This window comes from Amblyomma americanum, chromosome 8, assembly GCF_052857255.1.
Source record: "Amblyomma americanum isolate KBUSLIRL-KWMA chromosome 8, ASM5285725v1, whole genome shotgun sequence".
Lineage (NCBI taxonomy): Eukaryota > Metazoa > Arthropoda > Arachnida > Ixodida > Ixodidae > Amblyomma > Amblyomma americanum.
In genome coordinates, this window is record NC_135504.1 from 66,246,935 (window position 1) to 66,274,240 (window position 27,306).

General features: G+C 46.0%; 2 protein-coding genes across 2 annotated transcripts; both read right to left on the reverse strand.

Moving 5' to 3' along the window:
- Positions 1-555: 555 nt before the first annotated feature.
- LOC144101832 (uncharacterized) lies at positions 556-25,832 on the reverse strand. The gene is made up of 2 exons (XM_077635050.1): positions 25,339-25,832; positions 556-5,456 (listed from the first exon to the last, which is right to left on the reverse strand). Exon 2 carries the CDS (start codon positions 5,373-5,375, stop codon positions 4,344-4,346), a length of 1,032 nt encoding a protein of 343 aa, XP_077491176.1. The 5' UTR covers positions 5,376-5,456; positions 25,339-25,832; the 3' UTR covers positions 556-4,343.
- On the reverse strand, positions 20,378-25,430 carry LOC144101831 (uncharacterized). Its single transcript, XM_077635049.1, has 2 exons — positions 25,291-25,430; positions 20,378-21,915 (listed from the first exon to the last, which is right to left on the reverse strand). Exon 2 carries the CDS (start codon positions 21,832-21,834, stop codon positions 20,776-20,778), a length of 1,059 nt encoding a protein of 352 aa, XP_077491175.1. The 5' UTR covers positions 21,835-21,915; positions 25,291-25,430; the 3' UTR covers positions 20,378-20,775.
- Positions 25,833-27,306: the final 1,474 nt, after the last annotated feature.

Sequence of the window (27,306 nt, forward strand, 5' to 3'; positions counted from 1 at the left end):
CCTCCTTTGCTTCTGGAAGCCATTTTGTAGTTCCCCTAGCACCCTCTCGTTTTCCACCCAAGCCTGCAGTCGGTCCTTTATAAGCTGCATCACCTGAAAACTGTAAAGGCTCGCTTGTTTGTTTTTTTTTGCACTACCGCTAAGATTAACTAAGTTGCACACGTCAAGCGATCTAGATGAGGAGCAGTTCCAATCAATCAATCAATCAATCAATCAATCAATCAATCAATCAATCAATCAGTTAATCAAACAAACAATCAATCAATCAATCAATCTTATATTTCACCGTGAAATACATATGTGCATAGAATTATAAGTTTACAGGAGGAGGTGCCGAAGTACACTGTATATAAAAACCAAGAGACCTCCTATGAATATATATATATATATATATATATATATATATATATATATATATATATATATATATATATATATATATATATATATATATATATATATATATATATATATATATATATATATATATATATATATATATATATATATAGTGGTCGACTTACAAGACAATTAAATAACACAGAAACATACAGCTGTTCAAAATAGCAAATTTATAATACAGTTCTAACGAGAAAAGGACAAGAGTAAATTTTCTAAACACACAAACAACGTCAAATGGAAATAAACCTATAGAAGAAATGCATGGTTATAAATTACTGAAAAACTAACGAAATAGTACAAACGAGGAAAATAAAAAGCCAGAAAATAGGCACTAGTCAAAGGAATGAAACCGAATGGAAAGTAAGCATTTAATGAGTGGTGAATGAATGCAGATTATGGCACAATTCGATTCTGAATGGCAACGAAATCCATACACAGATGCCTGAAATGTATGCAGTTTGATTTCCATAATTAGTCTTCATCTTAGAGAATATCAGATTACATTGTTCAGCTAATCTAGTGTTATTATTGTACAGATTTAAAGACTCCAATCTTCTAAGAGCGATATTATAATTACGCTCGAGCTATAAAGGTAATTGATTCCTACCTACGAAGAAGCCGTAACGATAATGGGAGATTGTTTAGAGATCAATATAAATTAAGAACAAATACACGGTAATGGCTGAAGGTGCTTGATACCGAGCGCTTTATTTTAAAAGTGGTGAATGCAGAAAGATGAGTGCTATATGTGTTGCCCTACTATGACCTACAATACATGAAGTGGCTATGTATGAAGAAAAATACAACATATGCAGGGTAGGTATGTCAATGTAATTCCGGGCTTTAATTATCACATGGATACAAAAAGCTGCTTTAGACTTCATGAGTTTGGTATGATGATTAAACTTTGTTCGTTGTTCGAGCCACCAGTTTTTGTGAGCGATTTTTTTTTCTCTTTAGCCAAAGCGTTCTATTGTTTCATAGTTTTGTACAGGTCATTGAAAAAGACTGCCACTCAATGCTTCAACTTCACTGCGTAGTCTATCAGCGTCCTTGGCAAGTTCCGCCTTCGTTGGCATTTTAAGCACATAGCAATATAAACAACAAATGACACAGTAGTAAAGGAATAAGTTTAAAAGAAGGCAAATGATTATAAAAGCAAAGAAGTCAAGGAGGAACTCAGAAAAGAAAGAGAAAAACTAAAGAAACAGAAGTCATTTTGTGTCCACTAAGGATTTTTAGAATGTACTGCTGTGTGCTTGAAGCCATGCTGTACAAACCAATCAGCCCAAAAGTGAGGGACATGGGCATCTTTTCAGTAAATATATATTAGTGTGATAGTTGGTTTCCTATTTATTGCAATGTATGAGGAGATGAAAGTCTGTTCCTAGGAAAAGGCCCACATAAGATATCTTGAAGGCAGTAAGTAGGCTGAGCTTCTGTCCTGATATTTACTTGCTAAAAATTGCTTCCTTGGAGAGGTGATTTTGATACCACATCTAACATAGTTAATTCATCATCATCATAATCATTATCAGCCTGACTACACCCACTGCAGGGCAAAGGCCTCTCCCATGTCTCTCCAATTAACCCGGTGCTTTGCCAGCTGCGCCCATTCTATGCCTGCGAACTTTTTAATCTCATCCGCTCACCTAACCTCTTGCCCCCTCCTGCTACGCTTGCCGTCTCTTCGAACCCACTCTGTTACCCCCAAGGACAAGCGGTTGTCTTGCCTTCACATCACACGCCCTGCCCAAGCCCATTTCTTCCTCTTGATTTCGAGTAGGATGTCATTAACCCGCGTTTGTTCCCTCACCCACTCTTCCCGCTTGCGGTCTCTTAACGTTACACATATCATTATCCTTTCCCTGGCTCGCTGCGTTGTCCTTAACTTAGGCTGAACCCTTTTCGTTAGCCTGCACGTCTCTACCCCGTAGGTGAGTACCGGCAAGATACAGCTGTTGTACACTTTACTCTTGAGGGATATTCATAAACCGTTATTCATGATCTGAGAGAACCTGCCATATGCGCTCCACTCCATTCTTATCCTTGTAGTTATTTCCCTCTCATGATCCGGATCAGCTGTCACTACCTGCCCTAAGGAGACGTATTCCTTTGCCACTTCCAGCACCTCGCTTCGAATTGTGAACTGCTGTTCCCTTGTTAGGATGTTGAACATTACTTAAGTTTTCTGCATGTTAAATTTTAGACCCACCGTTTTGCTCTGCCCGTCTACATCATTGATCATGCTTTGCAATTCATCTCGTGAGTGACTCAACCAGGCAATGTCATCAGCGAATCGCAGATTATTTAGGTATTCTCCATTGACTCTTATCCCCAACTGTTCCCAATTCAGGCCTCGGAATACCCCCTTTAAACAGGCGGTGAATAGCATTGGCGAGACCGTATCTCCTTGCCTGATGCCCTTCCTTATTGGAATTTTATTGCTGACTTTATGGAGGACTATGGTAGCTGTGCTGTTGCGATAAAAATCTTCCAGTATTTTTGCATAAGGCTCCTCAACACCCCGATTCCGCAATGCCTGCATGACAGCTGAGGTTTCCACCAATAGAATGTAAATTACGCGTTATGTTCTCAAATCAACCGTGCTGGTTTTTAGTACCGGTAGTTAGTGCCTGTGTGCTTCCCCTGTAGTCCACGTACCCTTATATATGGTACAATCATTCGAGAAAATACCATCAAGTGCAAGCATTCACTACCCTTACCGGGTGCAAAAAGTTGTGCGGGTGAAATAAAGTGATTATTTAACTGTGCAAATTGTGTTCGGCATTTCTTATTTCTTTCATGCTTGACTACAACACTAAGAGTGCTGTGTGCAGGATATCTTTGTCATGCCACATGAGACATTTGAACACAACACAACATTATATGAATTTTCGGTACACTTTACATACTAAGAAAACCTTGCGAGTTGTTTTTAAAGGATAAATGAAGACTATACCTGCTTTTCCAGTGCGCAATAAAAAGACATCAGCGCTTGCATGGTGTGTATTTCACTTTGGTCGTTCTAGTTGAGCATTTTATGGTATAATTTCCACGAACTGCAATTAGTGTTACATTGTTTTTAGAACTAATTCCAAACAGTGCCGTAAGCTTCTACCGTTATTACATATCCTACAATAGAGGTTCCATGAAGTGCTTCTACAGCGTTATAAGGATGCTAGTTCTAATAATGTCATACATTTTTGTTAGAAACCTTTTGCAACAGTCGGTATGTCGATTGTATGAAGCACAAAGAATGTATGAACACAGTTCAATTCAATGTCCATAGGAAATAGTCGAAAGACAGTAGATAGGGCGTCGTTCGGTGGACGGTAGGAACTGTAAAGACTTTATATGAACATGATTCTTTTGGACGACGGTGGCCAGCCGTGGGAAGACTGTCAATAGGTTTTTACTAAGAAGTATAGAGCTAAATACATGCACTAAACAATTCTTTAATGGGGTATATTAACATTTGTCTATATACATTTTACAGTGTTCTAAAGAAAAGATTCTGCAATAGTCTGTATGGTTGAGAAAAGAAATTTAAGAAAAGAACGCTAACCAAAAAATGAAAATAGAAACAGGCCGTTTCAGAAACTACTCGGTTCCTTCATCAAATGTGACTCAGATTGAGTTGGCAGCAGACAGCGGATGTCAAACAAATGAACAGGGATCGAAGCGTGGTGGCGGAACACTGCGAGGCATGTGACCAGAAGATTGACTTCCCGTTCTCTGGGAGCCCTTCCCCCCGCTTACATCCGTGGTCTGCGGCCAGTGACCCGAAGACTAAAAAAACGAGGGCTTAAAAAGGTAAGCTACAACTCGCCCGCAGTCACATCTGATAAAGGGACTGAGCAAGTTCCGAAACGTCGTGATATTTTACTCATTTTTTGTTTGGCGTTCTTTTCTAACTAAAACTGAAGTTGCGAAAATGTCTAAACTGGTTCACGCCTGCGCAAACTACACAAGTACATAGGGCACATGACGAGCACGGCGACCGCGACCACAACCAGACAAATGCCACCACCTACGATAGTCGCTGCTCGTGAGTAGGAGCCAAACACATGGAAGACCTCCTCGCCGAGCGCTTGGCAGCTGTCACTGTCCATCTTGTTCTGTGTCATCTCCCCCATGCCGCGTCCGACGTGAAAATAGCGCGCATCGGCTTTTGAATCAAACTTCACACAGCTGCACTCCCCCCGGGTAGCGTATTCGGCGCATCGCGAGACCTCCTCCCGCGTGGGGTAGTTCCAAGGCTCGGGAGCTTGGTGGAACCGGCAGTCGTAGGAGGCGTTCCCGATGACACCGCCAGAGTAACGCTGACACCCGTTCCACACTTCGGGGTAGTCCTTGAACAGTGCGTAGCGATACAGGAGTATGCAGTCACCGCTGTCAGTTCGCACGCCGTAGCTGGACACTGTCAGGAAGGTGGCGCACTGGCGCTCGTCACGAATGAGAGACAGCTGGTCGTCGTAGAGCGATTCGTAGGTCTGCGGACATTTGTAGAAGCCGACGGGGCCGCGAATTAGCACTCGGTCGTAGTCAGTCGGCGCCACAAAATACGTCGTGCCGTTGCGGTCGCTAACCCTGTAACACGAAAAGTCGATCGTCTGCTTGCTGTTCACACAGAACGTGTAGCTATAGTTTCGTCCGATACGCAAAGCCAAGACGTCTGTTTTCGCTAAGAGCTCGTAACGTCCCTCCTGTACAATTACGAAGTTGTACGGATGACGGCACTCCGAGAGCGGCAACTTCTCGGCGTTGCTAAACATGGCCTTAGGGTCCGGAGTTTCGCCGAGTTCAGTTTCCGAGGAGTTGGCGCCGGTGTGTACAAGCGCGGCACAGATGGAAGTGTTGCGGACCGAGTAGATGCCGAACTTAGCCGGAAATGCATTGGTTCCCGCCGGAAGTAGCAATAGCATAGAGGCCAATGAGAGGACAGGTGAAAGCACGGCTCGAGGGCTCATTTTCGGGTTGGGCGAAGAACTCCACCAGGGTCCCCTTGTACTCCGTGGACCGCGTGCACCAGGCCTTGCCGGACGACAGAACTGTAAAGAGGACCGAAAAAGGAGGAGATGCAGGACGTAACCGTGCCATGTGCATGGGGGCTGCATTAGCGCTATTACGCGACCGACCGAGGCGCCAGTTGGCGGTGGTCTGTTAACTGTAGAGTTGATGTTTGCTATGGACCTCCTCCATGTTTGTAAACAAACGAGGTGGCGCTGCAGTCGCTAGCGAGCTCGTGGTAGGCAAAAGGTCGGGGAGTGGCGTCGCGGATAGGTGTTGAGCGCGGGTTTTCAAGGCTTGTAGGCGCGTTTCCAGTTTCTGCGAATCATAGCAATGGTCGATGCTTCCAACTTGGTAATTTGTTGAAGTACACGAGCTCGCGTTGGCCACGTGCGGCCTATAAAGAGAAATAGTTTGCCACTGTATTGTATATATGTTTAGTAGTAAACATGTAGAAAGCGTTCCTGCCGTTTATTTATGCGCTAGGCATTGAATAAAACAAGTTTTGACACACTGCACTAGCCGGAATGATTTTACTTCGGGACAATAGTGAGGGGAAGTGCTGGCCTTGTTTCGTCGGAGCAGACATGCGCTCATCGTCTGCTGACATACCTACGTGTCGCGCTGTGCGAAAACTGGTGACAGCGTCGTGTCCCTGATCTCCTGTCTCGCTTAGCGCTGTTTTTAGCCGCATGACCACACACCAGCCAGGCCGACTTGTCCTCTTGTTAAGCTGGTCGATTTGGTGAAAAGTTTTGATTTCTAGAATTATTTTCTTTCCTAGCCCTGAAGTCTAGTTTCGTGACGAAAAATTATAGCAAAATATTGAGTACAAATTTATAAATTACGCTTTTTAGAAGTGTGGTCGTCAAAAATTGTGAGGTAATTTCTTTGATTTCAGTGCCGCATTTCTTTGACCAAAGCGAAAGCGAAGATTCCATAAACGAGGGAATAAACTTTAAGGTTCGTTTTGTGACCTCTCACATTTTCTGCGACTGGATCACTCACCTTCTTAATTCGCATGAAAATCAAATGATTCCATTTGTCGCAAACTATTCCTGAGACGTTGAGGAGCATAATAAATCTCTCGATTTTTTTTCCCTGCACGTGCAGTACTGTGTTATTTCTTGTAAGAAACGTTTTCATGTAACTATGCATGCATAAGTACTGATCATATAGAAAAAGAACTAATCGCGTCATCGTATAGAACAAGGCTTTATGTACATGCTGGCATGAAAAAACTGCGCACTATCTAGTCAATTATTTGAGACCTTGGGGGGACTTGACGACGGTGTTAATTATAATTACCCAGAACTGCACCAGGTATAGCTATAAATAAAAGGAATTGCTGAAACTAGCGTAGGAATTTCATATTTGCACCAAGTTTAGTTACATATCGCATGCATGAATAACGAAAACACTTTTCATTGCCGCGTCCCCTCTCAATCTCGCCACGTGTCTGTTAGTAGCACGCCTGCGGCTGCTTCGTTCCAAACAAGCTTCGCGATCATGTACTACCTCATGAAACTTGACACATGCATGATGCAATGAAAAAGCATATGGCGTTTAGCACACTTAAGGTACGCTATTCTAAGCACACCAACGCGACCGCGCAAGATTGACACAACTTACCAGACTTCTTTCTACTCGAATGAAATAATTACGTCGTCATATCAAGAAACAGTTTCAAGTAAATATTAAATGACATAAAACGCGCCATTAAAACGTGCTGTGCTATTAACAAAAAAACGCATTCCTTGGGGGCGAGTGAACCTGTCGGCGCCCCGTGCACTCCGGCTCAAGGTGATAAGTACGTGTGCAGCTGCATATGTCTTTTTTTTTTCCTTGAGCAATTATCAGCCCACTATCCTGAAGTTCAGGTGAATGAACGCAGTAACTTGCATGCTATTAAGTGCATTGAGTGTCAGTGCCTATCGACTCCCAGACTTCGCGCTTTACTACCGTGGCCCATGCCTGTTAGCCAGTTTCCGAATGCGGCATTTATGCGCGAGAAACCTATCGAGGCTAAATTAATATTTTTATGCTACTACGCGGATCCAGCAGTGACGCAGCTGGTCAATACATGCTGTTTCTGCAGTGCACAGGCTTGAAGCAGCCGCCGGTAGCTGCGGCAGCTGCGGTAGGCACGGGCAAGCGGAACCTGTTTTGCCTACCATGCGAAAGTCGCTGCTAACATCAGCGCCACCGCATCTTCGTGACGTCGCGGGGTGAAGGAGGTCCATAGAGTTGGTGTTTGCTGTCTGTAGCGCGAGATAACGCGATAAAAGGACAGGTGCTGTACAGAGAAAGGTTGAGACTCGCGTCGGAAAAAAAAACAGAGGGAGATGATGAGGGCGTATAGACAGTAAAAAATAAAATAAAAAAACAGCTTGAACTGTTCTTAAGTGTGGTTAAGCTGTTTTAGGGGGGGGGGGGGGGTAGTGAAAGCGAGCGGCCTGAATTTTCCAGAAGCAAATTTATTTCCAATTACGTAAGGCGCTTACCGCTGGCATAAGATACCGAACCATGAGGAGGAAAGTTCGAGCCACTTCCGTCCCAGCTATTTGGAGAAACCTTTGCTGACGCCGTTATTCCGCCCTCGCCTGCTAGGAGCGTCACTGAGGGAGGAATTGGCGCTAGCGTCTCTAATACGTGGTCAACGGGGAGTATAGCAGCTTTCACAGCTTTGACTGCAGTACCACATCAGCCACGGGTCGCCGTGACGGCTTCACAATATCCTGAACGCGTACTGCTACGTGTGCAGTTCCTCGGACATAGCCGTGGCAGTTTTTAGTGCTGAAGTATGACACTAGGTGAAGCTAGAACACTGAGAACCGCGAAACTGCATGAACAATGCTAAATACCAGACAGAACCGTTCATTTGCGCATGAACAAAAAATGGTAGCCACATCATTGAAATGTCTGGCCAACCGACCGTTAATGCAGGACGGCGTGTTCGGGACCGAGTCTGTACTTCATATCACCTTCCGAAGTCAGCTGGCACCTGATCATTTCAACGCACACTCGTTAGTGGCACAGTGATCGACAACCACCGAAAGACAGACGGTGGCGCAAATGAGTTGATAGGACCTCCTTTAAAATAAAAACCTTTTTAAAGACTATTTTAGGGTGCTTGCGAAATAAATGCCACGTACATGCTCTCTTAGCCTTCCCTACAGCTTCAATGCGTACCGAGTGTACATGAGGTGTCCAACGTTTACGGGGCATTCCAGTGGCTATTAAAATTATAATTGTTTTTTTTTGGGAAAGGAAATGGCACAGTATCTGTCTCACATATCGACGGACAACTGAACCGCGCCGTAAAGGGACAAAGGAGGGAGTGAAAGATGAAAGGAAGAAAGAGCTGCCGTAGTGGAGGGCTCCAGAATAATTTCGACAGCCTGGGGAACTTTAAAGTGCACTTACATTGCACGCGCTCGCTCTCTAAAACGCAGGCTGAAAATGAAAATTGCTTTTTGGGGAAAGGAAATGGCGCAGTATCTGTCTCACATATCGGCTGAACCACGGCGTAAGGTAACGGATAAAGGAGGGAGTGAAAGAAGAAAGGAAGAATTAGAGGTGCCGTAGTGGAGGGCTCTGGTATAATTTCTACCACCTGGGGGGTGTTTAACGTGCATTGACATCGCACAGCACACGGGCGCCTTGTCGTTTCGCCTCCACCAAAACGCAGCCCCTGCGTTGGGCATGTGTCTATTTTAGGTTAATTAGATCCTTCGAAGATCAGCCAAAGCTCATCGATCAGGTTCGCGAAGCAGCTCGGGCTACTGGAGTTGTGTAATGAGGACCTCACCCATCTTATCATGATGCAACTCTCAAGACCTGTTCCTCAAAAAAGTTTATTATCTATCGCTACGGAAAGACGACCTTTTCTCAACATTATTCTTTAGTTCTCTCAATGGTATGTTTCGTAACTGGCAATATCGAAGAATTCTGGGTCAGACGAAATGTGAAGTCGAAAACGAAACATCCCACGGCGTACTTTTATGTTTTTGGCCTCACTCATTACTTTCTATCGTCTCAGCTGAAAGCGGATGCGCTCTCACGCGTACCGCGACGCACCATGAGGCACATTAGAGACGACACCAATTACACGATCGCACCGTAAAGCGCACGCAAGCGGGCCTGTAATTATGTCTGGAAGGAAGAAAAAAAGCAAAAGAAGAGAGAAACATCAGGCGAGAATTGGACCTGACGTACACCGCGACTGGCCTGCCTGACCTCGAAAAGCGGATGAGATAGGGTAAGCTATAGGTTGCGAAGGCTTGTCGTCGGGACGTTTGAGAAACTGAAATGGAGAGAGCACGACGGAGGACACATGCGCGGCAAACTCGTTTTCATGGGGCAGCCTCGCGGCCTCCGTTCCACAAAAGATGCACGGCAAAGTCCGGAGTGCAGCAAATTTGACTGAACGACGTAAACCCTGATTGACTTGAGCAGTGAGCAGCATGTGGAAGCAACCCGCTCCGCGCATTTTGCGATATCGTCGAATCATTTATGCTTCGCGAGTAGACGGACAGCTCTGGGGTTATGGCCTGGCCTAAAATTCCCTCGGTGAAGCTTGGTTATCGAGACAGTGGACAGTTACGACTTCTTCAACACCATCGACCAGCAACATCATCGGCTGAATTCCCCAGTTTGGTATCACCACCCTAATCCGTTAATTCGGTGTCGTCAGCCTAATCCTTGTTTGGTACCGTCCGCCTAATCCCTCATTTTGTTATCAACCTAATCCTTCAGTTTGGTACCATCAGCTTAATCCTTGTTTTGTACCATCAGTCTAATCGCTCAGCTTGGTATCATCAGCCTAGTCCCTCGGCTTGGTATTATCAGCCTAATCCCTGTTTTTTAACATCAGTCTAATCCCTCAGCTTGCTATCATCAGCCTAATTCCTATTTGGTACCATCAGCCCAATCCATCAGCTTGGTATCATCAGCCTAATCGCTGTTTGGTACCATCAGCCTAATCGCTCAGCTTGGTATCACCAGCCTATTTGTACGCTATTTGGTACGTACCATCAGCCTATCTCTCATTCTGGTATCATCACCTAATTGGGCAGTTCGGTATCATCACCCTAATCCCTCAGTTTAGAACGACGCTCGGCGTGGTGACGCTCACTGACCGTCGCTGTGTCGATACCGTGAGAAAAAACCTGAACTGCAGCCGAAGTGTCGTCCAAGCTTATCGTTCGGCAATGACGGCTCGTAGTGGTGTCTGCCGTGCCCAAACGTACCTTGCGGTTGGTAAGCAGGCGTACGCGATGCACGCAGCCCACTCCGACTAAAGTGGCTAAGATGTGTCCTTCCTCGAACCGCCAGGTAAAGTAAGGAGTTTCAAAAAGGTAGCCGCAGCGACCAAGCCGTAAGGGAAAGGGAAGGAAACGAGGAAAGAGGTAGATGGTGCGCGTTGCCTGGTGTTGCTTGGCTGGGTGGCAATCTCACGCGCCCGGCTCGCGGGGGCAGCGACGCTGCCTTCGAAACCAGATCACGTTTGCGAATACTTCAACTTACGCACGGTATGCACGTCGCTTGTGGATACTTCCGCGCTTTTTAAACTTGTTCGCCAGATGAATTACAACGCGGAGAGCTGCATTGGCGCCCTTCTCCGCTCCAAGTTGGCAGCAACAAACAGCACTGCAATTGCGGGAAACTTTGCTGGCTCATCAAATGAAACCGAGCAAGAGCGTGGTATTGCAGAGAAGGCAATCGTCTGCAGTTTATTTCTGCCTCGATGTTGTTTTGGAGATAAGATTGAACCAACCGTATACAAGGACACTTGTCTGGTGCGGGGACAAACCCACATTATACCTAGGACCCTTCTTCCCTGCGTTTTATTTTTTTCGTGGATTCGGGAGATTAAAATCGGGTGATATCTTTCCGGCTACAATAATGGCGCAAATTTGGCTATTCTGCAAGCAGTTCCATAATTCGGGTTTTATCGGGTCATGCATTTCAGCCGAAGTGAATTTATTATAAGTGGTCATTTTCATGTGGGGCATAAAGTTGTGTACTTCAGGCACATAGTTTAGCAAACAACATATATCGAGCTGGCAGGTTGCGAGAAAGTTTTTTTACCAAGAACAGACACTTCTTTTTTTTTCTCATTTTTGCAGTCATTTTGCCCGCGTACATAACCATCTCCCGCGAACCACTCCCGCGTCCGCGCAAAACCTGCCCACTTTTGTACACTGCGACAAAATGAATTCAACGTCGCAGTGATCCTCTAGAACATAAAAGAGCTTTAAAGCAGGGCGTCAGTAGCGTAGTACATGATACAGCGATGCGAATATGATTGGTCAGCATCCGTGTTTTAAATTCTCCCTTTCAGAACGTACTGTTCAAACTTGTTCTCAAATTAAACACCACCTCAAATAAAAAGCACTAAAATGAGCTTAAAGCCACCATAGGACTGAAAACACACTCTGGAATACTCACAAGAAGTCGTTAAATTTTGCGTGGTCTCTTCAGCTTTGTGGACAGCAAATCAAAGTTACGTATAGAAAGCTTATTTTCGCCTAGACACCTGGTTTAACCCGATTAAAAAAAAATAAACCTGTTCAGAGTGCAACTCGATTTTACCCGAAATCGAAGGGCCCTAATTATACCATACAGTTAACGTGCGACTGACAATGTAATAATGTAGTTACAGCACTGAACTGATGAAGAAGGTTCCTCTAGTTGGCGTTAATTGTATAGTTGTGACACGCTAACTAGGGCGAAGATGGCACGAAGAGGATGACACGCAATCTGCAGCGTTGAGGAAGTGCCTTAGCTGTCATCGAATGACTTGCGGCTGGAGTGAGATTCCCATTTGAAAAACACAGAGGGTTGGATGAGGTAAAGCACAAATGCTGCCAAAAATAATACAGAACTTGCTTGTTTCTTTTTTCGAGCTGCCGTGATAAACTACATGTTATGCCAGGCAGGGTGCAGCCATCTAGCCTGCCGTTCACGGCTGAGACAAAAAATTAGAAGGAACACTTCAGCTCCGGCTGACGGGTATGACGCAATAGTTAACGGGTTAATGCCCATATACGCATAATTAGTGATTATCTACTTAACATTAATATATTCCTGGGAATCCTCATACCCTTCCTGGCGCAGTGGTGCAGCGGTTAAGTGCTGGAAACCAGTTTGCCCTTCCCGAGAGGCCGGTGAATAATTCAACTGCCTCATGCCACGGTAAACAGTTTGCTTACTATCCAGTGGGATGTTTGTGATAGCGCCACAAGATCACGTGACCTACGTGGCCCACCTGCCTTCTAGGTTGCTCTCTTGGGAACATCGGCCAGAGTCATGCCCGTACAATATCGCTCACAACTCCCGCCGCCTACGCTGACACTGTATTTTCTGGTTGACGAGGCTTTTAACGCTATCTCGTTAAAACTGCGTTGAAAACTTTTGTTTTCGTGTGTTCCTAACTGTTTACCCTTAGGGACGTAAGAGAGAAGCACTGAAGATGTGGCAGGCAGGACAGCTGAAATCGGCTCTGCTTCTGTATGAGCGACTCGGTCATGGTGTAGATGGTGGCTGGGCCTCCCCTTGACATGCAGTGGGCGAGCCCGATTGCCTGGTGTCAACAGAGCCCGGCGATTCACTTCACGAGTGGTTGCATATAGCAGTCAGTGCCAGCCAATGGCGAGGTCCTGTCGACAACTATCCAATGGTCGGGTTGCTTTCCACAGAACCTGGTAAGCCGCGGGTATATCTGAGTGGCCAATGACAGAGGTCACACGCGCCCCGGAAATTCTCTTCCGTGCCACGAAAAACCTCGAATTGCCAGCTTTTGAAACAGCTGCCCTAGAAGAGGTGGGCTTACGAACAGGCTGATGGCTTTGGGTGCAAAAATGTCTCTTCAAAACCAAAGCCAAGGATGAAACCGTAGCCCCACCTGGTCACACCCATGCCACTCCGCGTGCGCAGCCGGATTTTGGTAACCCGGTATACGTCTCCGCTAATATGTCTCCGGTATGCTAAACCTCTCTATCGATATTCTTTCTCGGCCAGACTTCGGAAAAGGTTCATGGCCTATGGATGCAGGTCTGTGCGTAGGTGTGTGTTTCCGGGGAGTTGAGAAGGGGGTGTGGGGGTATAGCGGCGAGCGGCGCCGTCTAGAGATATCTTCTTCCACGAAACGCTTCAACATCGTGGTGACGGCGTGGTCCCTGTTCGTCTTGCGCTTTGCCTGCTGGCATCGACTCACAACGGCGCATTTGATCCAGATTATTCGCGGCCGATTTGTGCGTCGATATTTTACGCTACTGACGTGTGTCACATTGCGTTAATTAAAAAGCAACAAAATGCGTCTTTTCAATGCCGGTATGCTATTGGTGAGAAAGTTGCGGTTGACAAGAATAAACTTGCTCCCAAGTGCAGGTGTGAAAATAATTAGTACTTGAACTGATGCACGCGCTAATACATATATACGCATGTCAAATGTGCGCTGAGCCCTACCGCTACACTGCAACAAAGTTTTTATCTTTATATACGTGTACCTTCTGTAGCACATTTAAAACAAGACCTTCATGAAAATATAACTTGGGGCACACCGGAGTGCTAGCTCGCAGTTCACCTAGTGCGTTTGTTTACGTAAAATCTTTAAGCACGATGTGCACGTACAACTTTTGCAGAACACAACAGCTTTCCAAGCCCTGTGTGGGACGTCTTGGGATAGCCCTGCTGAGCCAGTTTGTTCTATTTGTCTCATGCATCTCATCACATGCAAGGCGCATGCAACGTAGCTTATTTTCCCCCTAGTTCTAAGCTGAGGTACCTGTTTTGTGCTGGCTCTAGCCTGATGAGTGTGCTGAACATCTCTGGAAAGTCTTCGCGCTGGCATTGCATTGGATGATCCATGTCCAACATTCTGGGACTAAAATTTCGAATATTTATTGGTTGGTTTGGTTTATGGTGGTTTAACGTCCCAAGGCGACGTTAAAAAGCGAAAAGTGAAGGGCTTTGAAAATTTCGACCACCTGGAGATCTTCAACGTGCATTGACATCGCGCAGTACACGGGCCTCTAGAATTTCGCCTGGATCAAAATTCAACCGCCACGGCCGGCATCGAGCCCGCGTCTTTCGGGTGAGCAGCCGAGTGCCATAACCACTGAGCCACCGCGGCGGTCCGAATTTCGAATATTGAGAAATCGTAAGATACTCGTGAAAATATTGAAGGTAATGATCTATTCCTCTTACGTGTAACAAAATCTTTCTTTTAACGATTTTGTATCGATCGCATCAAAGAGTTAAGTCTGCGATTGAAACCAATGGGAAGCGCTTTTGACGATAGGAAAAACGCTAATAGCAAAACAAAAATGCAAAGCTGCCGTTGGGTGGTCTGCGGATGTATTGATTGTTATACTGACTTCTATCATTATGTAAAAACATTGCCTTCATAAACTGTTTTCCGCTCAAAATTGCTTTTGTCGAGAACGGTCGGGTGTGATATCTTCAGTGGTAAAACTAATGTATTAACACTACAAATACATTTTGGTCGAGAACATTAATTGAGGCACTCTCGACCAACATAAGCAGTCACTGAACACATTTGTAATGTACTGTTAGACTGACAGTATGTCACAAAACACTGGTACCTCACATTCAAAGGAGAACTTATCTTTCAAGTAAAAAACAGCTAAGTGTGAATCTTAATTGCAGGCTGTCATCTACAGATATTCCAGTCCTACAGCAAAGTGTGTTCATAAGAGTGACCTGCACACATTACATAATTTTAGAACAAAAATATCTATAGCTACCATCTGCAAGTAGGATGCCTTGGTGCTAACGCAGCTTAAAAATCTGGCCCATATATGTATCATGAAGAGAGGGTAAAAATAAGCACAGAAGCTAAATACGCAGTGTGCAATCATGCTATGAAACCAAATGATAGTACAGAGTGAAAGATAAGTACTAGAAAAATAGTGCCAGAAAGCGCATGTACAAATACGCATTACACTATATAAATCAAGGCCGAATTGGGGAGGGGGGGGCACATCGCACTCTCTGACAATAAATCTTGCTCCCGCCTGTTACACACGACGCCCTGCTAGTAGTACAAGATAGAATCCAAGCCCATGTACACACAGAACAGAAACCAGAGATCACTGTGGTAATATATGCACAAGAGTACAGACATCATCAAAGCCATAAAGTGCACCTTCCAGGTTGCGTTCACCTTAATTGCTTAAAATGCTGCGCTAGAGTTTTAAAGGCAAATACTTCTTAACTGGCTGCTGCGGCACAGAGGCTGTAGCATGCAGCTGCTTAATGTGAGTCGACAGTGTTATCCCTGCTGTAGAATCCACATTTCAATGGGGCCAAAATGCAAAAATATCCATGTGCTGAGCGACCGTGTTAAATACCCTAGAAGGGGACACCAATCTGAGACAGCTGTTCAGTGAGGCATCTCTTGCAGCTACAACACAGCTTCAGGGCATGAACTCCACACAAAAAAGACTAATCCTTAATATCAGGTTGCACATCTGCGCATAGATCAATTCATGGTTGATCACATTAAGCCCATGGTAGAGAGAGGGCTGTTAGATGGGTTTTTGACAAAACAAAGTGAATAAAGGAGGGCGGAGCATCAGAGTGCTTGCGAGCGCTTCGACAAGAGGACTTGTCTTAGCCCAAATGAAGACAAGTCCTCTTGTCGACTCATTGGCAACAAACCTGAGGCCCTTTCCGCCCTCGTTCATTTTGTGATGAGCACCATGAATAAGTCATGTCATGCTGGATGAAAAGAATGTACCAGTGTTCTTCAAGCATTCTCTAATACAATATGCAAAGCACCCGTGAAAATATACGAAGAAAACAATATATTTGTAATGTAACAGCAGCATGTGCAAATTACATAGGATACCCATCCTCACATTTCTAAGACGAGCCTGAGTAATTTGAACACAGTCAGACGAAGAACTTATCTAAAAAAAAGTGTGGAATCAATGTGGAGATTTCTGCAAAATGGAAATGCACAATTTTTTAACAGAGTGAAAATTTTCGATAGACAATTGCTATCCAGTTTTTACTATCGTTCATATACTCCTTGAGCGGCCTCTATCGCGGTTCCTATCCATCATTGGCGACTTACTATCTAGCACGAGCAAAGCAGGGCATTATACGAGGTATGAACACGTATTTGCATCGCCATGTTGGGTAGTGCACTATCAGCGCACAGATTTCGTACTAATAGCCTTCTTATTACTGCGCCTAATGACACAGTTTGTACATGCAAGTCTGCACTTAAGTTCGATATGTCATCTGGTCTATCACCAAAAGCGTAAGGCCTGCACCACGTGTAAGTCGGGGTAGATGCAACGGTGCAAAGGGTTGCCAGTGTCGGGCCACTTCTTTCGACGGAGCTTATTTTTGAAGAAAGCACGTTTCCCTTCGGCGTAAGCGGAGGAATCGGCGAAATGGTAAGTTGAGAAGCCGAAAACTTGTGTACGCAACTTGCAGCGCGAAACACAACTGGATTATGACACTCCACTGCCAAGTCGCGGCCGTCTCAAAAGCACGCTGACAACGGAACGACGCACTGCACATTAAGAAGTTTCGCTTTCACGTGACATGCCCAGAGGTGGGCAGCCTCATGAGGTTTCGACCTCATGAGGTCGATTTCAACCTCGAAATAACCTCAACCTCTCGTCGTGAGGTGAGGTTGAAGTGAGGTCGCCGACGGCTCGAAATTTTGTGAGTGAGGTCAGCACATCAGACCTCAAAGTCACGCGTGAGTTTGAAGTTGACCGAAGTCGTCATTCAGTTAGGTCGTAAACTTGACCTCTATACTTTTTGCAGTTGCCACGTCTTACTCAAACGAGTGCCGCTTCCGAAGCGGAGCTGCAGCGCATCATTGCAACATTCATGCAATTACGCTTGGTGGGAGGATTCATAGCGCACAGAATACACAGGACACAACACAAGCGCTTGTGTTGTGTCCTGTGTATTCTGTGCGCTATGAATCCTCATGCTGATTACCCACTAGCCCGAACCCTGACCCTTCTACGCTTGGTGTTCGGTTTTCCGTGTTTAGACAACCGGATGCCACATTCCGCTCTTTGCTTTTGGTGCTGCGCCGTAATGTGCGTTCAGTCCGAGCCTACGCGAAAACTGATCTTCCCGGAAGGACTGCTGCTGTCAGCACGCCGCTCTCTGTTGTTTCATAGTTTTGTACAGGTCATTGAAAAAGACTGCTATGAAATGCTTCAACTTCACTGCGCAGTCTATTAGCGTCCATGGCAGGTTCCGCCTTCGTTGGCATCATTAAGCACATAGCAATATAGGAAGCAAATGGCACCGTAGTAAAGGAATAAGTTTAAAAGAAGTCAAATGATTATTAAAGCAAGGAAGTCACTAAATTAGCAAGGAAGTCAGGAAATTAGAAAAGAAAGAGAAAACTAAAATAAAAGTCACTTTGTGTCCACTAAGGATTTTTAGAATGTACTGCTTTGTGCTTGAAGCCATGCTGTACAAACCAATGAGCGCAAAAGAGAGGTTATGGGCATCTTATCAGTAAATATATATTAGTGTGATGGTTGGTTTCCTATTTATTGCAATGTATGCGGAGATAAAAAGCTGTTCCTAGGAAAAGGCCCACACAAGATATCTTGAAGGTAGTAAGTAGGCTGAGATTGTGTGCTGCTATTTACTTCTTAAAAATTACTTCCTTCGAGAGGTGATTTTGATCCCAGATCTAACATAGTTAATTCATCATCATCATCATAATCATCATCAGCCTGAATACACCCACTGCAGGGCAAAGGCCTCTCCTATGTCTATCCAATTAACCAGGTGCTTTGCCAGCTGCGGCCGACTCTATGCCTGCGAACTTCTTAATCTCATCCGCCCACCTAACCTTCTGCCGCCACCTGCTACGCTTGCCGTCTCTTGGAACCCACTCCGTTACCCCCAAGGACAAGCGGTTGTTATGCCTTCGCATCACACGCCCTGCCCAAGCCCATTTCTTCCTCTTGATTTCGACTAGGATGTCATTAACCCGCGTTTGTTCCCTCCCCCACTCTGCCCGCTTCCGGTCTCTTAACGTTACACGTATCATTTTTCTTTCCATGGCTCGCTGCGTTGTCCTTAACTTAAGCTGAACCCGTTTCGTTAGCCTGTACGTTTCTACCCCGTAGGTGAGTACCGGCAAGATACAGCTGTTGTACACTTTTCTCTTGAGGGATATTCATAAACCGTTATTCATGATCTTAGAGAACTTGCCATATGCGCTCCACCCCATTCTTATCCTTCTAGTTATCTCCCTCTCTTAATCCGGATGGATCAGCTGTCACTACCTGCCCGAAGTAGACGTATTCCTTTACTACTTCCAGCACCTCGCTTCCAATTGTGAACGGCTGTTCCCTTGTTGGGATGTTGAACATTTCTTTGGTGTTATGCATGTTAATTTTTAGACCCACCTTATTGCTCTGCCGGTCTAAATCATTGATCATGCTTTGCGATTCATCTCGTGAGTGACTTAACAGTGCAATGTCATCAGCGAATCGCAGATTATTTAGGTATTCTCTATTAACTATTATCCCCAACTGTTCCCAATTCAGGCCTCGGAATACCTCCCGTTAACAGGCAGTGAATAGCATTGGCGAGATCGTATCTCCTTGCCTGATGCCCTTCCTTATTGGAATTCTATTGCTGGCTTTATTGAGGACTATGGTAGCTGTGCAGTTGCTATATAAATTTTCCAGTATTTTTGCATAAGGCTCTTCAACAGCCGGATTCTGCAATGCCCTTATGACAGCTGAGGTTTCCACTAATAGAATGTAAATTACGTGTATGTTCTCAAATCAACTGTGCTTCCCTGTAGTCCGCGTACCATTATATATGGTACAATCGTTCGAGGAAATGCCATCAAGTGCAAGCATCCACTACCCTTGCCGGGTGCAAAAGTTGTACGGGCGAAATAAAGTGATTATTTAACTGTGCAAATTGTGTTCGGCATTTCTTATTTCTTTCATGCTTGACTACAACACTAATAGTGCTGTTTGCAGGATATTTTTTGTCATACCACATAAGACGTTTAAACACAACACAACATTATATGATCTTTCGGTACACTTTACAGCCCAAGAAAACCTTGCGAGTTGTTTTTAAAGGAAAAATGAAGACTATACCTGATTTTCTAGTGCGCACTAACAAGACATCAGCGCTTGTATGGTGTGTATTTCACTTTTGCCGTTCTAGTTGAGCATTTTATAGTATAATTTCCACGAACTGCAATTAGTGTTACATTGTTTTTAGAACTAATTCGAAACAGTGCCGTAAGCTTCGACCGTTCTTATTACATATCGTACAATACAGGTTCCATGAAGTGCTTCTACAGCGTTATAAGAATTCTGTTTCATATTTCATACATTGTTGTTAGAAACCCTCTGCAACAGTCGGTAGGTAGATTGTATGGAGTACAAAGAATGTATGAACACAGTTCAATTCAATGCCCATAAGAAATGGTCGAAAGACAGTAGATAGGGCGTCGTTCGGTGGACGGTAGGAACTGTAAAAGCTTTATATGAACATGATTCTTTTGGATGACTGACTGTGGCCAACCGTCGGAAGAGTGTCAATAGGTTTTTACTAAGAAGTATAGAACTAGCCGCTGCGGTGGCTGAGTGGTTATGGCGCTCGCCTGCCGGCCCGAAAGACGCGGGTTCGATCCCGGCCGCGGCGGTCGAATTTAGATCGAGGCGAGATTCTTAGAAGCCCGTGTGCTGTGCGATGTCAATGCAGGTTAAAGAACCCCAGGTGGTCGAAATTTCCGGAGCCTTTCACTACGGCGTCCCTCATAGCCTCAGTCGCTTTGGGACGTTAAACCCCGATAAACCAAACCAGAAGTATAGAACTAAATATATGCACTCAAGAATTTCTTAATGGGTTCTATTAACATCTGTCTATATACATTTTACAGCGTCCGAAAGAAAACATTCTGCAAAGGTGTCTGGTTGGGAAAGGAAATTTAATAAAAAGCCACCAACCAAAAAGTGAAAATAGAAACAGGCCATTTTAGAAACTACTCGGTTCCTTTATTAGGCGTGGGACCGAGTGAGTTGGCAGCACAAAGCGGATGTCAAACAAATGAACAGGGATCGAATCGCGGTGGCGCAACACCGCGAGACATGTGACCACAAGATTGATTTCCCGTTCTCTGGGAGCTCTTCCCCCCTCTTCATACGTGGTCTACGGTCAGTGACCCGAAGACTACAAAAAACGAGGGCTTAAAAAGGCAAGCTGCAACTCGCCCGCAGTCACATCAGATGAAGGGACGGAGGAAGTTCCGAAACGTCGTGCTATTTTATTCATCTTTTTGTTTGGCGTTCTTTTCTAACTTAAATTTTATAGTGCGTTGCTAAAATGTCTATAAGGAACTGGTTCGCGCCTGCACAAACTACACAAGTACATACGGCACATGACGCGCACTGCCACCGCGACCACAGCCAGAAGAATGCCACAACCTCCGATAGTCGCTGCTCGTGAGTAGGAGCCAACGGTGACGAAGCCTTCCACGCCGAGCGCTTGGCAGCTGTCCCTGTCGATCTTGTTCTGTGTCATCTCCCCCATGCCGTGTCCAGCGTAAAAATAGCGCGAATCGGCTTCTGAATCGAACTTCACCGAGCTGCACTCCACCCGGATGGCGTATTCGGCGCATCGCGAGACCTCCTCCCGCGTCGGGTAGTTCCAAGGCTCGGCAGCTGCGCGGAATCGGCAGTCGTAGGAGGCGTTCCCGTTGACACCGACAGAGTAACGCTGACACCCGTTCCACACTTCGGGGTAGTCCTTGAACAGTGCGTAGCGGTACAGGAGTACGCAGTCGCCGGTGTCAGTTCGCACGCCGTAGCTGGACACTGTCAGGAAGGTGGCGCACTGGCGCTCGTCACGAATCAAAGACAGCTGGTCGTCGTAGAGCGATTCGTAGGTCTGCGGACATTTGTAGAAGCCGACGGGGCCGCGAATGAGCACTCGGTCGTAGTCGGTCGGCGCCACAAAGTACGTCACGCCGTTCCGGTCGCTAACCCTGTAACACGAAAAGTCGATCGTCTGCTTGCTGTTCACACAGAACGTGTAGCTATAGTTTCGTCCGATAAACGAAGCCAAGACGTCTGTTTTCGACAGGAGCGCGTAACGTCCTTCCTGGACAATTACGAAGTCGTGCGGGTGACGGCACTTTGACAGCGGCAGCTTCTCGGCGTTGCCAAAGATATCCTTAGAGTTCGGAGTTTCGCCGAGTTCAGTTTCCGAGGAGTTGGCGCCGGTGTGTACCACCGCGGCGCAGATAGAATTGTTGCGGACCGAGTACATGCCGAACTTAGCCGGAAATGCATTGGTGCCAACCGGAAGTAGCAATAGCATAGAGGCCAATGAGAGGACAGGTGAAAGCATGGCTGGAGGGCTCATTTTCGGGTTGGGCGAAGAATTACACCAGGGTCCCCTTGTACTCCGCGTACCGCGTGCACCAGGCCTTGCCGGACGACAGTACTGCAAAGAGGACCAAAAAAGGAGGAGATGCAAGACGTAACTGTGCCATGTGCATGGGGGCTGCACTAGCGCTATTACGCGACCGACCGAGGCGCCAATTGGCGGTGGTCTGTTAACTGCAGAAACAAGTTAGGGTAGTTGGTGTTTGCTGTCTGTAGTGCGAGATAACGCTAAAACCCGAAGGACAGGTCGGCCGATCTGCTGTACAGAGAAGGGATGAGACTCCCGAGCTTCTGGGAAAAACTAGAGAGAGGTGATGGGGGCATATAGACCGTAAATGATAAAAGAAAACCAGCTTGAGCTGTTATTGACTGTGGTTAAGCTGCTGTCAGGGGTGTTTAGTTAAAGCTAGTGGCCTGAATTTTCGGGAAGTAAATTTATTTCCAATTAATTATGTAAGCCGCTGACCGCAGGCATCATAAGATATCGAACCAGGGGGAGGAAAGCGCGAGCCACTTCCGGCCCAGCTATTTTGAGAAACCTTAGCTGAAGCCGTTATTCCGTCCTCGCCTGCTAGGAGCGTAACCGAAGGAGGAATTGGCGCTACCGTCGGTAATCCGTGGTCAGCGGGGGTATAGGAGCTTTCACAGCTGTGACTGCAGTACCACATCAGCCACGGGTCGCCCTACCGGCTTCATCAAATCCCCAACGCGTACTGCTACGTGTGCAATTACTCGGACATAGCCGTGGCAGTTTTGAGTGCTGAAGTCTTACACTAGGTGTTGGTGGCATGAAGCTAGAACACTGTATGTAAACCGCGATACTGCATGAACAATGACAAAATGTCCGGCAGTACCGTTCATTTGCTTATGAACAAAATATGGTAGCCACATCTTTGAAATGTCCGGCCAACCGACCGTTAATGCAGGACGACGCGTTCGGGACCGAGACTGTACTTCATATCACCTTCCGAAGTCAGCTGGCGCCTGATTATTTCAACGCACACTCGTTAGTGGCAAAGTGATCGACAACCACCGAAAGACAGACGGTGGCGCAAAGGAGTTGAGATTACCTCCCTTAAAAAAACATTTTTAAAGACTATTTTAGGGTTGTTGTCAAATAAATGCCGCGTGCAGGCTGTCTTAGCTTTTCCTACAGCTTCAATGCGTACCGAGTGTACATGAGGTGCCCAACGATTACGGGGCATTTCAGGGGCTGAAGAAAGCCATTTTCGTGCTAGTTGTGAGCAACACCTGCTGTGTGTTCGCGCTCTAAATTAATGAATGAATTTTAAATTCAATTTGTTTTGGGGGAAAGGAAATTGCATAGTATCTGTCACATATCGGCGGACACCTGATCCGCGCCTTAAGGGAACTGGGATAAAGGAGGGAACGAAAGAAGAAAGAGGTGACGTAGTGGAGGGCTCCGGAATAATTTCGACCACGTGGGGACCTTTAACGTGCACTGACATCGCTCGCTCTCTGAACCGCAGGTTAGATGTTTCGAATTTATGTTAATTAGGTCCTTGGAAGATCAGCCAAAGCTCGTCGACCAGGTTCGTGAAGCAGCTCGGGCCACTGGAGTTGCGTATTGAGGACCTCAGCCATCTGATCGTCAAGAATTCTCCAGACCTTTTTCTCAATGAAGTTAATTATCTATCTCTACGGGAAGTAGACCTTTTCTCAATATTATTATTTATCTTTCTCTATGGGACGTTCCGTAGCTGTCAATATCGACGAACTCAGCATCAGACGTGATGCTAAGTCTATAACGAAACATCCCACAGCGGGACTTTTGTCTTTGGTTGTGTTTCACGCGTACCGCGATGCACCATGAGGCGTCTTGGAGACGACAGCAACGTCACGATCACATCGTGAAGCGCACGCAAGCGCCCCTGTAATTACGTCGGAGAGGGGAAAAAAAAGCGGGAAGCAAACAGAAACATCTGGCGGGAACCGGACCTGACGTAGTCCACGACTCGCCTGCCTGACCTCGAAATGCGGAGGAGAAAGGCCTTTCGGCCAGACGGTTGAGAGAGAAACTGAAATGGAGAGAGCACGACGAAGGTCACATGCGCGGCAAACTCGTTTGATTGCATGCGGAGGCTGTAACATAGCTAAAAAAAAAATCTCGCGCCGCGTGTTCCGTAAAAGATGCCTGACAAAGTGCGGAGTGTAGCAAATTTGACCGAACGACGTAAACCCTGATTGACTTGACGAGTGAGCAGCATGTGGAAGCAACTCGTTCCACGCGTTCTGCGATATAGTCGACTCATTCGTGCTTCGCTAGTAGACGGGCAGCTCTGGAGTTATGACCTGTCCTAAAATTTCATCCTCGGTAAAGCTTGGTTATCGAGAGAGTGGAGAGTTACTTCTCCGACACCACCGACCAGCAACATCATCAGCCCAATTCCTCAGTTTGGTATCGTCAGCCTAATTCCGCAATTTCGTACCATCAGCCTAATCCCTGAGTTTGATATCATCAGCCTGATCCCTCAGTTTGGTATCATCAGCCTAATCCCTGTTTGCTGCCATCAGCCTATCTCTCAATTTGGTAACAACCTAACCCTTCAACCTGGTACCATAAGCCTAATCCCTGAGTTCGGTATCATCAGCCTAGGCCCTGAGTTTGGTAGCTTGGTACCAATCCCTCAACTTGGTATCATCATCCTCATCCCTGTTTGGTACTATCGGCCTAATCGCTCAGCTTGGTATCATCAACCTAATTCCTGTTTGGTACCATCAGCCTAATCGCTCAGCTTAGTATCATGAGCCTAATCCCTGTTTGGTTTCATAAACCTAATCCCTCGGCTTGGTATCATCAGACTAATCCCTGTTTGGTACCATCAGCTTAATCGCTCAGCTTGGTATCATCAGCCTAATTCCTGTTTGGTACCATCAGCCTAATCGCTCAGCTTGGTATCATCAGCCTAATTCCTGTTTCGTACCATTAGCCTAATCGCTCAGCTTGTATCATCAGCCTAATCCCTGTTTGGTGCCATAGGCCTTATCGCTAAGCTTGGTATCATCAGCCTAATTCCTGTTTGGTACCATCAGCCTAATCGCTCAGCTTAGTATCATGAGCCTAATATCTGTTTGGTACCATAGCCTAATCCCTCGGCTTGGTATCATCAGCCTAATCCCTGTGTGATACCATCAGCTTAATCGCTCAGTTTGGTATCATGAGCCTAATCCCTGTTTGGTACCATCAGCCTAATCGCTCAGCTTGGTATCATCAGCCTACTTGTACGCTATTTGGTACGTACCATCAGCCTATCTCTCATTCTGGTATCATCACCTAATTGGGCAGTTCGGTATCATCACCGTAATCCCTCAGTTTAGTACGACGCTCGGCGTGCTGACGCTCACTGACCGTCGCTGTGTCGATACCGTGAGAAGAAACCTGAACTGCAGCCCAAGTGTCGTTCAAGCTCACCGTTCGTCAATGACGGCTCGTAGTGGTGTCTGCCGTGCCCAAACGTACCTTGCGGTTGGTAAGCAGGTGCACGCGATGCACGCAGTCCTGCCGGAGGTTGTCGAAGGATCCGCGGATCGTCTTGAGGATCCCCGACGCGCACTCCGAGCAGGGCGGCTATCATGCGTCCTTCCTTGAACCGCCGGATGAAGTAATGAGTTTCACAGAGGTAGAAACGCCGACCACGCCGTAAGGGAAAGGGAAAGAAACGAGGAAAGAGGTAGACGGTGCGCGTTGCGTGGTGTTTCTTGAGTGGGCGACAATCGCACGCGCCCGGCTGTACGGTTTCGTCACAAGGAAAGCGCCATGTTTGTAAACAAAGGCGGCGCTTGGGTCGGCAGCGACGCTGCCTTCGAAACCAGTTCGCATATGAGAATACTTCATAGTATGCGCGGTATGCACGTCGCTTGTGGTTGAAATATGTTTTGTTATGACTGAAGAGTACCGCGCTTTTTAAGCTTGTTCGCCAGATGGAATTGCCAGGCGGAGAGCTGCATTGCCTCCCTTCTCCGCTCCTAGTTGTCAGCAAGTAACAGCGCGGCAACGGCGAGCGACTGGGTTGCCTCATGAAATGAAACCGATCAATAGCGTGGTATGAAGAGAAGGTAATCGTCTGCAGTTTACTTCTGCTTCGATGCTGGTGTGGAGAGAAGTTTGAACCATCCGTTTGCAAGGACATCTTTCTGGTGCGGGGACAAACCCACATTATATCTAGGGCACTTCTTTTCCGCAATTTATTTTGTCCGGAATTCGGGCTATAAAAATCGGGTGATATCGTTCCAGCTAGAATTAGGGTGCTAATCCGGTTATTCTGCAAGGAGTTGCATGTCCTATCGGATCATACATTTGAGCCGGAGAAAATTTATTATAAGTAGTCATTTTTACGCGGCACATAAAATTGTATTCTTCTCGCGCATAATTTCGCAAACAACACGTATCGAGCTGGCAGGTTGCGCTGAAAATTTTTCATCAAAAAATACACATTTCTTTTTGTTCTCTCGTTGTTGTTATTTTTCCCGCGTACACAACCATCTTCTGCGCAGCCTACCCGCGTCCGCGCAAAACCTGCCCACTTTTGTACGCTGCGACAAAATTAATTCAATGTCACAGTGATCCTTTACAATATAAAAGAAGTTTGAAGCAGGATATCGTCAGCGTAGTACTTGGCACATCCATGCCAATAAGAATGGTCGGCACACGTGTTTTCGATTCTAGCTTACTGTTTAAACTTGGCTTCAAATTAAACACCACCTCAATTAGAAAGCGCCAAAATGAGCTTAAATTCACCATTGGACTGAAAGCACACCTTTAGAATAAGCACCAGACATCTGTTAAATTTAGTGTGGTGTCTTCAGCTTTGTGGACAGCAAATCAAAGCTACGTATAAAAGCCTATTTTCTGGTGGAAATCGGGTTTAACCCAAATTTTAAAAAATCTGTTCGGGCCGCAACTCGATTTTGCCCGAAAACGAAGGGCCCTAATTATACCACACAGTTAGCGTGCGGCTGACAACGTATTAGTGTAGTTACAACAGTCCAGACCGCCACAAGGGAACAGCGGGATGCAGCGCTGTCCAGCTTTGACTCCTGCAAGACCAGCTCTGGCTGGTTGACCGGGCCTGCGCAGCGCGGCTGCTGCCGCAGAGGCCCCACCTGCAAGGCCCTCCAACATGATTCCCAAAGAAACAAATAAAGTTTTCATTCATTCATTCATTCATTCATTCATTCAAACAACCGACCGACCGACCGATCAATGAATGAATTTCTCGGCTGGGTATACCATATCAGATTGCTATAGTGTAAGAAGTTGGACGACACCATGTACGTCGCAAAGCAGATTTAATCGGGCACTTTCACACGGCAAACCTTGTGATGCGCTTCCTGTTTTCTCCTAACCGCTTCACTCTAGAAAGCATGGAAAATTACTGGACACTTAAGTCGTATAGTTACTTCGAATAAAGTAAATACGATCTCTTCG

What these genes read in the sequence shown, in the direction of transcription:
- LOC144101832 (XM_077635050.1), bottom strand. Translation starts at nt 5,375, where the DNA reads ATGAGCCCTCGAGCCGTGCTTTCACCTGTCCTCTCATTGGCCTCTATG.
- LOC144101831 (XM_077635049.1), bottom strand. Translation starts at nt 21,834, where the DNA reads ATGAGCCCTCCAGCCATGCTTTCACCTGTCCTCTCATTGGCCTCTATG.